Source organism: Podarcis gaigeae, assembly GCF_964106915.1.
Source record: "Podarcis gaigeae genome assembly, chromosome: 7".
NCBI lineage: Eukaryota > Metazoa > Chordata > Lepidosauria > Squamata > Lacertidae > Podarcis > Podarcis gaigeae.
The window spans coordinates 15139319-15156713 of NC_139683.1; the positions used below are offsets into that span (position 1 = coordinate 15139319).

The window sequence follows — 17395 nt, forward strand, 5'->3', positions numbered from 1 at the left end:
AGTGGTACTTCGGGTTACATACGCTTCAGGTTACACACTCCGCTAACCCAGAAAGAGTGCTTCAGGTTAAGAACTTTGCTTCAGAATAAGAACAGAAATCGGGCTCCGGCGGTGCAGCGGCAGCAGGAGGCCCCATTAATTAAAGTGGTGCTTCAGGTTAAGAACAGTTTCAGGTTAACAACGGACCTCCGGAACGAATTAAGTACTTAACCCGCGGTACCACTGTATATTACTTTAAACTGCATACAGAAATGCATTACATTGGGCAGAATTGCACACGAACATTTGTATAGTAGGATAAATTTGCATGAGGTTTTTTTAATTAGAAGATTGACAAATTGTTGTGGAAATGTGGAAAGCTGAATTTAGGATTGGAGAAATGAGAAGACGAGAGAACCTGAAATTGACAAGATTACCCACCCCTAACTACCACCTTCCTTTTCCTCCTCCTCACTGTTTTTATCCTTGGATCTTGACTGTTTTCACACACAAATATCGCATCATGTAGAATTCTATCTGTTACATTTTATCTGCACAATCAGAATGAATTTCAGGAACCAAAAAGTCATACTGGAAAATATGGTCTTTGAGCAATCTGGCCCCAAAATGACAACTAGGCATTCTGTTTTGGTGACTGTAATCCTGGTTCAAGGAGCCATTTAGTACCTAACTTATATATCTGAGTTTCTAACCCTGGGGTCTGAGGAGTATGTCACTTGCTGCTGATGCCTCTGCTGTGACCCACTCACAGATCCAGGCCCATATAAGCAGCCTATAGCCAGTTTTCTGGGAGACAGTTCCATTGAACTCCTTTGAATAGACTTGTCTAGGCTGAGTGGACTTGAAGGGTTGTGCTAGGTCTTGCCCTATTGAAATGCAACCCAGGTTTAAAGCAGAACTTTCTGAGATACTGTCTCTCCCCACCCCCATGCAATGCAAATCTATGCATCTTTACTCAGAGGTAAGGCCTGTTGAAATTATTCCCACCTTTACACAATGCTATGCATACTGACCTGGGAGTAAGCCCCATTGAGCATTGTGCAATGAATTTCTGAGTAAAGATGCACAGTGCTAAACAGCAAGTCTCTCTGTTCCTGGAAAGGTTTTAATATATACACTTTGCTTATTACTGTGGTGCCTTCACATCTTGTTCACTTGTTAAGTCTTGCATTCTTGTTAGATCATGCATAACTTGCGGAGTTTAGCATTACGGAGATTCCAGAGACAGACAAGCTAAGGATGCCAAAAGTTGCCAGATTCTATTTCAAGTTCTGAAAGGGCTCAGCCTATATATAGTCTGATACCTCCTTTCTCTCTCTCTCTCTCTCTCTCTCTCTCTCTCTCTCTCTCTCTCTAAAAAAGAACTTCTAATATTAGTATAAGCAACACGGAAGAACAGCACAGCTGATGAAGTCACTTTGCGCTTCAAGATTTCTCTAGCAAGTTAAGACTTGAAGCTGGAGGATATTGTACAATTTTTCCGAGACACTTGTAACAGCCGACTGACAAGTGTACGAATTTTTGGAACTCTTGCTCATGGTTTTGTCACCTTGCTCTAGGGTTTTGTTTTTAAAGGGAGCTTATAAACGTGTGTGTGTGTGTGTTTAGGCTTGAAAAAATATGGGGTCATTCTTGGTGGTTTATATTTAAAATTCATGAAAGCATAACAATAGGAATTCCATACCCAAGAAAGGCTGGGTTTCATCTCAAATATTGTTTTGCTGGTGTGTAACGTAATACAGGTATGGTGTATTTCAAATGTACGAAGCATTTAACATACATTTTCTCAGTTCTCCCTCTTACAGTCCTGTAAGGCAGGCAAATTTTATCCCCATGTTATGGAGGGAACGTAGAGACCAAAAAAACAGTGAATCATACGAAACGCCTTGTGAATTGATTGCTGTGATGAACTTTGAACTAGGGAATTGCACACATTAGTTTGCTGCTACACTGTATATTCCTTGTATATGCAATTTATAGGTACTAGGAAGGCTATGAAAAGGACCACTCTTTTATTACACATGCATTGGGACTTAGCAGTTCTAAGTCAGAAATCTAACAAGAAGCCTTAATGGGAGCATAGTATCTAGATCTCAAGAAGTATTGAGTACCTCTCTAGTCTACTTTTGTTGGACTACACTTTGAGTACTACGCCCAGTTCTGAGCACCACAGTTTAAGACCGATATCAGTAAACTGGAATGTGTCCTGAGGAGAGTGGCAATGATGCAGAAAAGGGAGTGGAAATCTAATCTTATGGAGAGAGGTTGAAGGAGTTGCAAGATATGATTAAAAGACTATATGAAAGCCTTTTTTAAAAAACTGTCATATAAAACGATCAGATATGTTTTCCGTCAACACAGAGGGTGGTACCCAAGCCAAAGGGATTTATTACACTAAACATTAGGAAGAGCTTCCTGATGGTACACTGTTCAACAGTGGACCTGATTGCTGGTCTAACCTTCAATGGAAGCTCGATGGCCACTTATGAGAGATGCTCTAGCAGCAGAGTTCCTACATCAGCAAGGGTTGGACTAGATGACATTTGAATTCCCTTCCAACTCTCTATGAACTACAAGAGGTAGTTAGCAGCAGCTGGTTCTGTTACATCTTGGTACTGCAGGACCAGGGAGAGCTCCCAGAGACTACAGGAGTTACATCCCAAATGGGAAAGATAATTTAAAGGGACAGCACCCTGGAATTGAGCCATGCAATGTGGCACCACTGAATGGGTTTAGACTGCAGCCACTGCCAATTTCTATTCCTTGGACAAAATCTTTGATCTGCCAGTCCCTGGTTCAATCTCCTAACTTGATTCCTTAGGGGATCAAGGATCTCCTAGGTAGACAATCCTGGTTCAAGTCCATAAATAAGAGGTGTAGTCATATGGGGAGAGGGATAAGATACACCATAGTTTGTAGGAATTGGCAATTTCCTGCTTAAGTGAGCATTATCCACTAGTTTGTTTTTCTTGTTTTGCATTTTGGTCTGTGCAACATAAAATACAGCCGTAAAAAGGACCCTTAATGCACATCTGTCTCCGAGGAGATAAGCAGAATTGCATCCAGAAATATAGTTTGCTTGCGTCTTCTCTGCAGCTGCTTTCAATTGTCCTCTGGTTATACCCTACATGAACCAGGTCACGTTGACCTAAGAAAACAATGCGATGTGGGGCACCGTGGTGCTGATCCAGATAAACCCAGGTCATTTACAGCCCTTACATTTGTAGGGGAGCAGAACATCAAATGGGGAGAATCAAGGGTGAATGATAGTGACTTGCATTCCCCCCGCCTGCTTTTGCTCTTATTTGCAAGGCATTTTAAGTAGACATGCAGGGACCTGAGACCTGCTATGTTCCCCTGGCACACACAGTTGCAAATACCCAGTTGCCACTGTCCAGCATATGAAAGACCATCACATCCCACCATAGAGCCCATAACAAAGCAATGGTTTATATGGTGATTATTGCCTGGGCTTGTAGCATAAGATCCAATCAACAGGTATCAGACAGGACTAAGTAGCAACTACAAAAGTTTATTGACAAAACCTAACATTTTCCAAGATATTCTATAGAAACACTTTGGGAATTTTGAACTACATATGTTTCTCCTGGTGAAGAAGTAGCTTTTTATAAGCTCAAAACATGATTCATTTGGCTCTGTTTTTAATGCAGCATCCAAGATAGATAAATACGTGCCAGCATTTTATGTAGTTTGAGTAGAACTATAACCAGATTGCATATGATTGTTTGCAATGATTCTCCCATTATTGCTCCCTGTTTTTTCAATATTACATATGTCCTCCCTCAATCAGAATCTGGAAGCTATAACTTGCAGCTTATAGCTGTGTCATAGGTGTCATAAACCTATTTCCCTCTATCTTGCTGTGGGGAACTTGTGGCCCTTCAGATGTTGTTGATGAGGCTACCTGACCTCCCTGTGGTTGAGTTGATGCTGCATACCAGGATGGAGAAGGGAAGGGGGAGAGGTTGTGGCAAGTTCAGTGCAAATGCACAGCTGGAGGCTACCTAGTGCTCCCGTCTGCCTCTTTGCACCGCACTAGCCTCACTGCCCCCGTAACCCAGAATACAACAGCAACTCAGGCAGAGGAAGATCAGGTAAGCGGTGTAGCCTTGCCATGCAGTCCACTGTTACTCCATCTCCCATCATCCCTGACTATTGAATACATCAGCTAGGGAGTTGGAGTCCAACGAGTGCCACAGGTTTCCTTATCCCTGCCTTGAACTAACCCGATCATCTCTTTTATCCAGAAGTATGCTTAAGTAACCATGACCTGTCTTCATCCATTGCAGATGCATTGCGAGAGGTTTCTATGTATCTTGAGAATACTTGGAACCACACTCTTTGGGGTGTCCCTCCTGCTTGGGATCTCCGCTGCTTACATTGTTGGCTACCAGTTTATCCAAACGGACAACTATTACTTCTCCTTTGGACTCTATGGCGCCATTCTGGCATCACACCTCATCATCCAAAGCCTGTTTGCCTTCCTCGAACACAGGAAAATGAAACGGTCTCTTGAGACGCCCATCAAGCTGAACAAAACTGTTGCCCTATGCATTGCTGCCTACCAGGAGGACCCCAACTACTTAAGGAAATGTTTACTTTCCGTGAAAAGGCTCACCTACCCTGGAATTAAGGTGATTATGGTCATCGATGGGAATTCTGAAGATGACGTTTACATGATGGACATTTTTAGCGAAATCATGGGCAGGGATAAGTCTGCTACTTACGTCTGGAGGAATAACTTCCACCAGAGAGGCCCGGAGGAGACGGAAGAATCGCATAAGGAGAGCATGCAGCATGTCACTCAACTGGTCCTGTCCAACAAAAGTGTCTGCATCATGCAAAAATGGGGCGGGAAAAGAGAAGTGATGTACACAGCGTTCAAAGCACTGGGGAGAAGCGTGGATTATGTGCAGGTAGGTATGAAAAAGCCCTTCTTCACTGCCAAGTAAAACAAGAATCCAAAGAAAGCAGGTCTTGTACATCTTGTGCTGGACATTGCAGTGCGTAGCCTATCCTAGTCCCTCAGTGAACAGAGCACCCCTTTCACTCTCCATTTGGAAAACAGCAGGGCTGTTGAAAAGCTTTAGCTTCTGAAATAGTTAAGGCTGGTCAGATAGTACACAGTGACACGTCATGCTGGTGCAGGGCCAGTTTTAAGGGGATGGGCAGAATCTGACACTGAGCTGTGCAGTTACTTAACTTAGAAGCGTTCACAAACCATAACAAATTCAGACACCAGTACACCGGGGTGTGTGTGTGTGTGTGTGTGGCACTTACGTGCTAAGGCCCCGTGACCCGCAGTTCCCTAATGGACAATAAACACATGGACACAAGTATTTTGGTTTATGGGTTCAAATAGGCCACAACTTTATTGGTTACAGATGTGAGCGGTTTGGCTTAGGCATTGGGTGAAGCCAGGCTAGATCTCTACTCCAACCTGCCTGCAGGAAGTCCATCTAAGAGTAAACCACCAATAGGGGGGAACCCTATGACATACATCAAATAGGGGCACCCTGAGGGGTTCCCACTGGGGTTGTGACATGGCCCTAGCCCACGTCCGACAGAATTGGACAGAATCCACACACCCCAGATCCCTTTAACAGGATACCCTTACTGAGAGGGGCAGGCAAAGGCTACTACCTCCCCTCCATCCAAACAAAGGCTTACCCGATGCCTAACCTCAATGCCTAACCTCACAAAGAGATTACCTTACCATATTCTTTGCATACTGGACCTTAACTCATGGTCCAGTATGCAATGAATATGGTAAGGGGAGCACCCCAAAACCTGCAAATGATATCTATGATTATCTGGACCCCGAAGCATCGCCAGTTTGAAATTGGGACAAACATTGTGGCAGCCATTTCTTCTCTGAATGATATTCTTTCCCCAATCATATTTTTAAAAGCAGGGATAGATTCTTTGCCTCTGTTTACACATGCTTCTGTTTACCATATCTGTTTATTGGCAGTTGTTTCTAAATGCGTAGATTAATCACTTGCTGAATTACATAACCTGCAACAGCAGTTACTTACATGCCCTATCACCTGTGTTACTGGGAAGAAGGGAGAGGTGGTGGTTTGGCCAGCGCAGTGCAAATGCGCTGGCAGAGCCAACCTGTGCTGCTGCCAAGTGCGTTTGCATTCTGACGACCTCACGGCCAACTCACACATGGCTATCTCACCCTTCCCAGTACACTGCAGTGATGCAGGTGACAGTAGGTCAGGTAAGCACCACTGTCCTACCTTGCTGACCACTGCTGGTAACCTGCATGATGGCTACTAGCAGAAGCAGCTTGCGAATGAATCAGGGTTATAAGACTGCAAAGACAGCAGTTATAGACTCTCAGTGGGCTGTTGGTCTGAAGAAGAGCATTGCAGTTTCAGTGTGGGTTGCTATTTACTTGTCTCACGTAACTGTTTCAGAGGGGATCTCCCACTATCTATTAGCTTACATCATTAGGGCAAATGCTCTGTTTCTGGGAACTTACTTGAATTCAAGCCAATTCCTTCAAAAGGCGAAAGCGATGGAGCTATACTAGGGAGTTCCCGACGAGGAACTCTGAACTGCAGCTGATCCTAGCAGAGCTCCCAGTCAGAAACAAAAAGTCCCACTTACAAAGGGACACTCTGGATTTCAATTTTAAGTGCCCAGCTGTTCCTTTGTAGCTGCATCCAGAGGTACCCCATACCTATGATGGGGTATGGGGCACAGTTTGTCAGAAGCAGCTCAGCAAGCAAACTTGGGACTCACATCAGGCCCAATTTACACCCGCAGTACAGAGGTTTCACCACTGCTGAGCTACAGGAAGTAGTGCGACTCATGCAACACGCTGGCGATTAATATACACAGAATAATAAATTATACATTCTTTATCAAGCTTCTGAGAAAAATACAAAACATTAAACAAAGCCGCAGAGACTTGCGAACTACCCAACCTAAGATGAACCTATAATGTCTGGCTTCAATAGGTTTTTCAAATGCTTAACTCAGTCTTTTAGATAAGTTCATGCAGATACCAACAAAAGGTAAGTTCGGTGTTATTCACAATACCGAGAGATGCTAGTGGAGTTGTAGATAGATGTTAATGAAGTTGTAGACGACAGGGTGCCGGCGTTTTTACCTGTTTTGCCCTGGCAGTCCAAGTAATGAAGAGGCCGCTGTTCACCCCCGATGGGGCCCTTTTACTGGGGCTTGCAGGTAGCCCACTCCCAAGATAGTTTCCCGGGCTTCTTCAGTGGTCTAATCTCAAAGTCTCGATATGTATATTGATATTCAATCTTATAGAGAATACTCTTTCATGGCTTAAGTTTAAGAGACTGATTTGCTGAGCTATAGGACGTAGCAAGTTAACATGGAGAAATGGAAGGGACGAGAGGCTGGAACTGAGTGGGAAAGGTTATGCTTTCTGTGCTAGTTTCAACCTCAGCATCTCCAGGGAGGACATTCCTGTGTGAAACACAGGTGATCCGGGGGGGAGGGGGGAATCTTGCCCTCAGGATTGTGGGTGTGACATCACACGCACATGCCTCCCCTCTGCCAGCGAGGCACCTTTTTCAATAGGGAGGAGCTCAGAGACTCTGCCTCCACATCTGAGCCCCATCCCAGAAAAGGATGCCCCACTCGATGGTTGCAGAGGCCAGAGCTGAACTGCTTCTCAAGGAGGCAGCACCGCTGCCACCTGCCGGCTTTTCTCATTGGCTTTGTGGGTGTTTCCTCCCCCCCCCCAATTATATTGTGGGTGCCAGGGCACCCTTGGCCCACTGGAAGTGGCTCCTATGGAGGTGTTTCAGTGGAAGCAAGTTTAGATGCTAGTAGATGAGATAGTCCCATAACCTGACTCTACAAGAGTGTCCTATGCTGTTATGAAGGGGTGGACCAACCCCCTATCTCTGGCAATCTTTTTCTGCCTCAGTTGCTTTTAAGCAAAAAAAATATAATGGGTACCCAATCCAATGTTGCCTCGCTGTGTTATTTAACTAGGCCAGTTTCTTAACTGGTGTAAAAAAACTGCCTTCATTTATATCTACAAATTGTTGAAAGCATCATTTGTGTTGCTGCTGCTTGCAAATAAGGTCTCTCTTAGAAAGGTCATAGAATCTTGGAGCTCGAAGGGACCCACGGGTTATCTAGTCCAACCCCCTGCCCTGCAGGAATCTCAGCTAAAGCATCCATGACAGATGGCCATCCAACCTCTGTTTAAAAGCCTCCAAGGAAGAATACGATAATCTTTATCATCTTTATTGTCATTGTCCCATACAGAACAACGAAACTGAAAAATCTATAAGACATTCAGAAACCAACAAGCCTGCTATCCCAGCCTGGTTAGCCCCCTAAAAACTCTGATACCCCATTTTTAAATACAATATACTCCCATAGAGACTCCTTACACTGCGTTTAAAACCAAAATTGCATTTGGATAGAAACTGTTTCTCAGGCAGCTAGTCCTAGTCTTTAAAACCCTGTACCTTCTTTCCAGAAGGCAGAAGCTGAAAGAGATCATTTCCGGGCTGCGCACTATCCTGCACTATCTCTGCAGATTTCTTATGGCACCTGGAAGCATGGATTTGACCCATTTATTCTCTCCACAGTCTTTATAACCCTGGACAGCATTGTTTTTCCCCTGACAGTGCAGCTCCCAAACCACATACACAGATCATAAGTTAAGACACTCAAGAGTACAATGGTAAAATGCCATCAACAGGTCCTTTGAGAGATTGTTTTTCCGGAGAATTCTCAGAGTCCACGGCTTCTCATGGAAATCTGTTCCACTGTTTTTAACAGGTCTTACTGTCAGAAACATTTTTTGAACGTTTAGCCGGAATCTCCTTTCTTGTAACTTGAAGCCATTGGTTCGAGTCCTACCCTCAAGAGCAGGAGAAAACAGATGTGCTCTGTCTTCCATGTCAACAACCCTTGAGATATTTGAAGATGGCTATCATATCTCCTCTCAGTCTCCTCTTTTCCAGGCTAAACATACCCAGCTCCTTCAGGTTTTCCTCTATACCCTATTCCAGGAGAGGAAGACTAGCATCTGTACCATAGCCTGGGTCCTGGGTGCTCCTACCACTGGTGACTGGTGCCCAGTGGGGCTGGTGAGGCAGAAGGCAAGGGGACTGCAATATGGGAAACCAGAGCCAATGACCGGCAAACCCCAACTCATGGTAAATAAGGAGGCAGACAGGTGGGGGTAGGTTGAGGTTTGGGGGCACTGCCCCATTGTGGTTATGGAGCAGCCTTCAGTGGCCCTACCACAGTCATTAGGGTCTGGGAGTCACCTGCCACACAGAATTCACCCCAGTCCCTTGAACACCTAACACAGTGTCAATCTGTGGCAGTGTCTTTGTGCCACAAATGCCTCACACCAGGACCTGCCTATCTGCATTCCTCCACAGTGAAGAGCCCTGAACTTTGGTAGCAGACATCAGCTTTTGAATCCTCACTCAGCCCTGAAGCTGATTGGGGGCCAGTATTTACACCATACAGTCATACCTCTTGTTAAGTTTGCTTCAGTTAAATCTTTTCAGGTTGTGTCCTGCAGTGACCCGGAAGTACTGGAACGGGTTACTTCTAGGTTTCGCTGCTCGTGCATGCGCAGACACTCAAAATGACGCCACTTGCATGTGCAAAAGCGGCAAATCACGATCCGCGCATGCACAGACGCGGGTTGCGTTCTGCTCATGTTGCGAATGGGGCTTCGGAACGGATCCTGTTTGCAACCAGAGAGAGGTACCACTGTATAAGTAAAACTTCTATAAAAAGGTAAAGGACCCCTGACAGTTAAGTTCAGTCGCAGATGTCTCTGGGGTCGTGGCGCTCATCTCGCTTTACAGGCCAAGGGAGCTGGCATTTGCCCGCAGACAGTTTTTCCGGTTCATGTAGCCAGCATGGCGAAGCCGATTCTGGTGCAACAGAACACCAAAACCAGAGCAGTGCACGGAAACAGCGTTTACCTTCCTGCCGGAGCGGTACCTGTTTATCTACTTGCACTTTGACGTGCTTTCGAACTGCTAGGTTGGCAGGAGCTGGGACTGAGCAACGGGAGCTCACCCCGTCGCGGGGATTTGAACCGCCGACCTTCTGATCGGCAAGCCCAAGAGGCTCAAGTGGTTTAGACCACAGCACCACTAGTAAATGCTCATGGCTTCCCTCAAAGAATATTAGGAGCTTTAGTTTGTTGCGGGTGCTGAGAGATGTTGGGAGATGCTCATTCCCCTTGCAGAACTACAGATCTCAGAATGGCTTAACAATCAGGGGAAACTGTGGCTCGGTTGTGAGGGGAGTAGAGGCCTCTTAAACAGCAACACCCACAACAAGGAGCTCCCATAATTATTTGGGGGAAGCCATGATGGTTTAAAGTGGTATCGTGGTACTTTAAACAGATGTTGTGAATGTGGCCTATTGGGACATTCTTCTCCCTCCCTCTCTCTTTCTGTCTCTTGGCCCCAGTCTACCTCTCTGAAAGGATAAAATGGGGGCAACCCACACCCATGTATTCCTCCCCAAAGCTCAACGGCAATTATGAATACAAGTAGCCTGCGTGAGTTAGTTCTTTGTTTGTAAGCTTTTTGCCCCTTCCATTTTACCAGGCCCAGTAAGGAAAGGGGGCGGGGTATGTCTATGTCAGATGCAGCCCAGCTGGCAAATAATCCTTGCCTGCAGCTTGTGCTTTGCAAAGGGGGTGGGTGGGTGCTGCCTAATTCATTTTTAAGTGAACGGTGTCACTGAGGCTTTAAAGGCCAAGCTTTTGCCTTGAATGAGGTAATGCAGCTGTAAAGGATGAAGCCAACACTCTTTGGCTGAGGGATCTCTCCTGTTTGTATTTCTAAGCTCCCCCCCTCCTCCCCACCCAGCCACCGCCGCCTTCCCCCTGCTTCTTAACAAGTTTTTATAGGGCTTTAAAATCTCTCCATTTTCGCGGACTCTGCCAATCCTTTGAGATGCTCTTTCTGAGCAGCAAGAGCATCTGTTTGCATATGAGTGCCTCAGAGTTTCTCACAGAATGAATCATGGCCTCGGATCCCAGCAATACATCTGGCAAAGGGGGGAGGGAGAGTTTTTAAGAAGTGTTATTGGGTTTTTTAAAGCAACAACCGAAGAGGGCTTTTTAACGTTTTGATTCACTATTAATAATTTCATTTCTAGCCTCAGGTGGCAGATATGGTTCTTTCACTCTCCATAGCATCCTCACAGCAGCGCTGTGAGGGAGGTTGGGCTGAGAGTCTGTGACTAGCCCAAGGTAGGGATGGGGGAAATATTGAATTCAGTTCTCATTTAAAGGGGAATTTACCTAAATTGCACTTTGCGAAATGGTACACAAACCGAAACACAGCTGCACTCTGTAATTCACACCACTCTGAATTTTGCAACGCAGTTCTCCCACCAAGTAGTTTGTACAAAAATGCATATTCTAGAGTAAAGTGTGGATATAAATGTCTATATTAGTGAAAATAGCATGGAAACATACATTCTATTGGGGAAACCAGCGTTGTGAAATCATGCATAGGAGGAGAAGGGTGTACAAAAACTGTGCTTATCGGGAGAAATTTGCACTAAAATGCTTACAATTTTTCATGAGGGTTTTTAAAAAATGTAAACCGATTCTGAAAGTGGGAGAACCCAACTTAAGACTGAAAAAAATGGGGGGCGGCAGACACGCCTGGAGAAACCAAAATGGCCAGATTTTTCCTGTTCTTAGCTCCATGGCAAAATAGGGATTTGAACTCTGGTCTCCCAGGTCCTATGACACCACATTAGCTCTTTCAAATAAGAAGAGATTTATCATAAATATCAGGGAATATGGCTACCCAATGCTTCACAGAGCTTGCTTGTTAATGTACCTGCCACATGACACCCCTGACGTCCAAGGCAAAGCAGAATCGCCACATTGTGGTGCACTAACAACCCTAACTGGTTCTTCCCCTTATCAGCATTTTGAAGGCTGTTTTTGTTGCCAAATGGACAAAAAGGCACCTCTAATGGTCTCTAAGCCCATATGCAAGTGACTGTAATCCCCCCCGCTTCTAAATGAAGAGGGTACAGATTTGTAGATCTAGTGAATAGGAAAGGTGTATTTACATTCATATTTCAGTATTCATGCCTTTCATGCCAGCTATGAATATAACTGCTTGCCACCCAGTAATCTATTGGTCTAACTGGGAAACTAATGAATGGGAGTCAGAAATATTAATCAACACTCTTTATAGCAGGCTCCCCTATAACCTATTGGCACCACCCTTAGCTCTGTCCCTTGACCTATCAGATTCACCTAGGGTCACTGTCAGGTATATGACATGCTCCTGGTGAAGTTGGTGATAAAAGGCCTGGGTTTGAATTCCTGCTTGAGCTGCGAAGTTTCACTATGTGACCTTGGAACAGTCATGACTGGTCAGCTCAACACGTTGGTTTTGAATATAACTGGGGAGGAAGGATAGGCCTAAGTGAATGTTACCCAGAGCTCATTAGAGGAAGGCTTAGAATAGAAACATTTGCAACAATTAGTGGGTGGAAGGAACTTTGAATTTCAATTCTCTCAGTTGCTCGTTTTTCCAATATTAAATTTACTTCTCCAGATTTCTGCAGCAATTTGCATTTTTCAAAGCAATCCTCATGAAAATTCATTGTCACATCGGAGGGAACAAGCTTGTTTTCTCCTTCTCCAGAGGGTAGGACTCGAACCACTGGTTTCAAGTTACAATAAAGGAGATTTCTGACTAAAACCTTTTGACCATAAGAACTGTTACAACAGTGGAACAGTCTCCTCTGGGAGGTTGTGGACTCTCCTTCCTTTTTAAGCAGAGGTTGGATGTCCATCTGTCATGGATGCTCTATCTGAGATTTCTGTGTTTCTACAATTCTATGAGTCTGTGTCCCTTGAGGTTGGGGAGACCAACAGCAAAACTGGGCATTGGAATGGGGATGATGCCCCTTGTGGGGTGCCACCTGAGGCAGCCACCTCACCCAGCCTCATGGTTGAGCCGGTTCTGCTCTGTCTTCTGCCCTTAAGTGAGCATCCACTGCCATGATCATTTTACCCAACAACTCCTCTTTTTAAAGGAGAAGAAAGCCATACCTGCAGAACATTTCAAACATACTAGAAATGAGATCAGAATATCCTTTGAAACAATAGGTAAAGGTAAAGGGACCCCTGACCATTAGGTCCAGTCGTGACCGACTTGGGTTGTGGCGCTCATCTCACTTTATTGGCCGAGGGAGCCGGCATACAGCTTCCGGGTCATGTAGCCAGCATGACTAAGCCGCTTCTGGCGAACCAGAGCAACGCACGGAAACTCCATTTACCTTCCCGCCGTAGTGGTACCTATTTATCTACTTGCACTTTGACATGCTTTCGAACTGCTAGGTTGGCAGGAGCAGGGACTGAGCAACAGGAGCTCACCCTGTCGCGGGGATTCGAACCGCCAACCTTCTGATCGGCAAGTCCTAGGCTCTGTGGTTTAACCCACAGCTCCACCTGCGTCCCTTTAGAAACAATACGAGAGCATAATAACAACAAGCAGAGCAACATTAAATGCTACAAAATGTGAGTGTGCGATTATGAGAAACAGTTCTATAGGCGTGTTGTGAATGAGAGAGCTCCATGAAACACAGGTTCAAAGAGATCTGGTTGGCAGAATCAGCTTCTGGAATCATATATACATGAATGGCTAAACCTTCTGTGAGTGAAAAAAAAGGGGGCTATCGTATTTCTTCCCAGATCCTCTGCCAATTTTTATAAGCATCTGTAGGTTCACTCATCATTCATTCCCCCCTTAGGACAGCAGGAAATTTTTGAACTGGGGGCACCAAATGCATTCAGTTTCCTTCTGTCAAATGGGATCAGGGAAAGTGCAGAACACCCGCAAAGTCCCCCCCCCAACACACACACACACACACACACACACTCTTCTCCATGTCTCATCTCATGAACACGGTCCTTGTTCAAAGAAGTTGATCCAATGCGCAAATAAAATAAATACCTCTGATTCTGAGAACAGACATTTCTTTATAGCCACAGTACTCACACAACTGCTGTTACATTTAAAGGGTATGCCTGCTAGCCTGACACAAACAGGCTTTAAAAGGGGGGAAACTGCAGATTCCGGTGGGAAGTGTTTTAGAGCGAGCGGAGTCAGATGTGAGGGAACAAAGAGAATCTTTAAGCCTTACAATGTGAAAAAGTGCATAGTTGAAATTTGCAGTTAAAAATTGAAATCTGCCAAAGGCATCATCCCCTTGTGTGAATGGGGTGACCTTTTTTCAAGTTTTGTAAGTGTTGCTAAGCTTTGCCAACATGGGTTCCACAACCTGTGATTCGCTTGATAGGATTTGTTTCAAAACACACCAATTGTGAAACATAGTTTTCAGAAGTGCTGACTCTGGTTCCCTTATTAATTCCACATTTACTTATTTTTCTCGTGGACAGGTTTGCGACTCTGATACAATGCTTGATCCAGCTTCATCGGTAGAAATGGTCAAGGTTTTAGAAGAAGATCCAATGGTTGGAGGCGTTGGGGGAGATGTGCAGGTGACTATAGCAATTTTCAAACTCTGCATCAAAGACTGTAAATTTAGGGCCACCTCTATGTGCTCCCTTGCAAGTGAAGATTGATAGTCACGCAGGAAGTCACATGCATATTTTATGTGCACTGTGAACATTTCTCCTATAGTGGATGCATTGATCCAGAAGCCACTGGATATCTAGGCTGGATTTGGGAATATTGATCTATGAACTTTGCACAGAAGACATTCCTATGTGATGCCACCATTCATGCATTTACAATATGCTTGCTATTTCATTCCGAGTAGGACATGGTAATACAGACAACCCTGATTTGCACAAGGGTTGTGTTCTGGGTCATTGTGCACGACATAAGCCTACTCACACCCACCCCCTTTTCTGCCTCCTTTTCCAGCCACTTCCATACCCTGTCACATGTCCTTATTGGTCATTGTCTGTACATGAGCCATGTACCCTCCAGCATTTCTCCAATGAAAATAGGGACGTCCTATTCCGTAATAATACAATGGTACCTCGCAAGATGAATGCCTTGCAAGACGAAAGGGTTTTTCATTTTTTGAGTTGCTTCGCAGGACGATTTTCCCTATGGGCTTGCTTCGCAAGACGAAAACATCTTGCGAGTTTGCTTCCTTTTTCTTAAAGCCGTTAATACCCAGGGAATCCACGCTCCGCAAGACGAAAGAATCGCAATACGAAACAGCTCGCAGAACGAATTAATTTCGTCTTGCGAGGCACCACTGTATTTATTATTACTGGTTTAGCATTTATACCCCACCCATCTGAATGGATTGCCCCAGTCACTCTGAGTGGCTTCCAACATATCTAAAAACATGATAAAACATTAAACATTAAAAAAGCACACATCCCTATCCTTCCCCACCTTCAGGTGGTTTGGGGGTTGGATAACTGAGCTTTTCTGTTAATCTGAAAAGCCTAATAATAATAAAAAAATTTATTTATACCCCGCCGTCCCCAGCCAAGACCAGGCTCAGGGCTGCTAACACCCGATATAAAACAATTGATCGAAATACAACTTAAAAAACAATATTAAAATACAATATTAAAACATCAAAACATTAAAATGCAGCCTCCTTTCAGTGGAAACTCAAATCAAAAACTTTTTTGGGGATGAAAATGTCAAGTCTTCACCAAGGCTAGCTATTCAGACTGGTCCTACATGGGCCAGAAAAAAACCAGGGAAGTTCCCAAATAGGAGTTCCATCACAGAAAGAGAAAGGAAAAAAGAAGAGGGGGAGGGAATCAAATTGATTCCAAGCCAAAGGCCAAAGGCCAGGTGGAACAACTCTGTCTGGGGCCTGTATAGATAAAATGGGCCCCAATGTAAAGGATCCGGGCACAAAAGACAGACTGAGACAAGATAATAGAGTGTGCCGATTACAGTACTGCCAGGCCTAATTCTTACACAATATAGTCCACATGAAGCTTTGACTCTTGGAATCAGTCATTGCATTTCAGGAGACTTATTTGCTCGTAGGGCAAGGTTCAGATTCTAATTATATAGGGGTAAAATAACATGATTAGGAAAGAGCATAAGACAGAGATGGGTGATCGGGATGGAGTGAGCTGCTAATCTGGCTGTGCTTGGTGTCAATGAGCAGGGGCGTAGGAAGGGGGCTGCAGGGGGTGCGGTGTAATCCCTGAGGGGGTGACAAAATGGCACACACCAGGGGGGCGGCACTTACCAAGCCACGCGTCTCTCCTGGGAGTGACACGGTGGCTCGGGGCCCCGTGCTGCCTGAAATCTCTACCCGCCCCTTGAGCAGATCACAGTGAAGTTGTGCAGTCAAAGTGGATTTGCAGGTAGCCAAAAACAAAATAAACAAGACCTTGGAAAAAGCCGGAGTCTAGAAATGTACAGAAACCAGAGTACTTTGGTCTGGGGGACTTTGTTGGTTTTGCAGACTCTGAACTTGGAAACAATATGTATGCCTGTGTTCTGCCATTTGGGGTCTCTTGCAAATGTTCCATTCTGTGTCCAGGGAAGTATTTGTTCAAAATTGGGGTCTAGATGAGAGGGAAGGATGCTGGAAGTAGGAGGAACCCCAAAATAAGGCACTGAGCAATTCCAGGTCTTCTATCACACAAGGCGGAGCCACACTATCCATTTGAAGCACACCCAACACTCATTGAAAGTGCACTGGTTCCCCCCAAGGAATCTTGGGAACTGTAGTCTGTTAAGGATGCTGGGAATTTGTAGCTCCGTGAGGGGGAAACTGCAGCTCCCAGGATTGTACTTTAAATGCATGGTGCTGATCTGCACGCAGTTTGAAAACCACTGCCACAAAATATCGGTAACATTGGTATTGTGTGAGAGAGAGCCAACATGAAGTGCAGGATTCTTTCATTACAGGATTCTATGAAAACATGGGTGGGAGGGAGTAACAAGAATATTAAAAATAATGTAAGAATAAAAGAAAATTATTATAAATCAATTTGGGGATAGTATTTAACACCAGTCAGATTAAACCAAATAAACAAGGGATATTCGGTGTTATGTTGGAGGTGATGCTAGGAAACAGGGAATTATGTTCACAGGTGGTGGAAGTATAAATATGTAAAAAAATAAAATAAAATTGGCAAATGGTGTTTAAAGAGATAACAGAAATCACTGGGTTAAAGCTGACCAAAAGTCCAGAGGTAGCACTATTATCAATTTACGATGAGGTGGAAGGTTCACAGGTTATGAAGAACTTGCTCACAAATTTATTGACAGCTACACACATTATTATAGCTAGGAAGTTGAAGGGGAAAGCAGAATATAAAATGGAAGAATGGCATAAAGAGGTGTGGGATATAGCTATTAATGATAAATTAACATGTGCCATTCAGGTA

At 44.5% G+C, this 17395-nt stretch overlaps 1 protein-coding gene across 1 annotated transcript in view; it reads left to right on the forward strand.

Moving 5' to 3' along the window:
- HAS2 (hyaluronan synthase 2) overlaps nucleotides 1–17395 on the forward strand; it is a 40634-nt gene that overhangs the window by 21291 nt on the left and 1948 nt on the right. The window contains exons 2-3 of the mRNA XM_083749220.1: nucleotides 4311–4937; nucleotides 14447–14548. Of these exons, the coding sequence (XP_083605346.1) occupies nucleotides 4311–4937; nucleotides 14447–14548 (729 nt within the window). The remainder of the gene's footprint in view (nucleotides 1–4310; nucleotides 4938–14446; nucleotides 14549–17395) is intronic.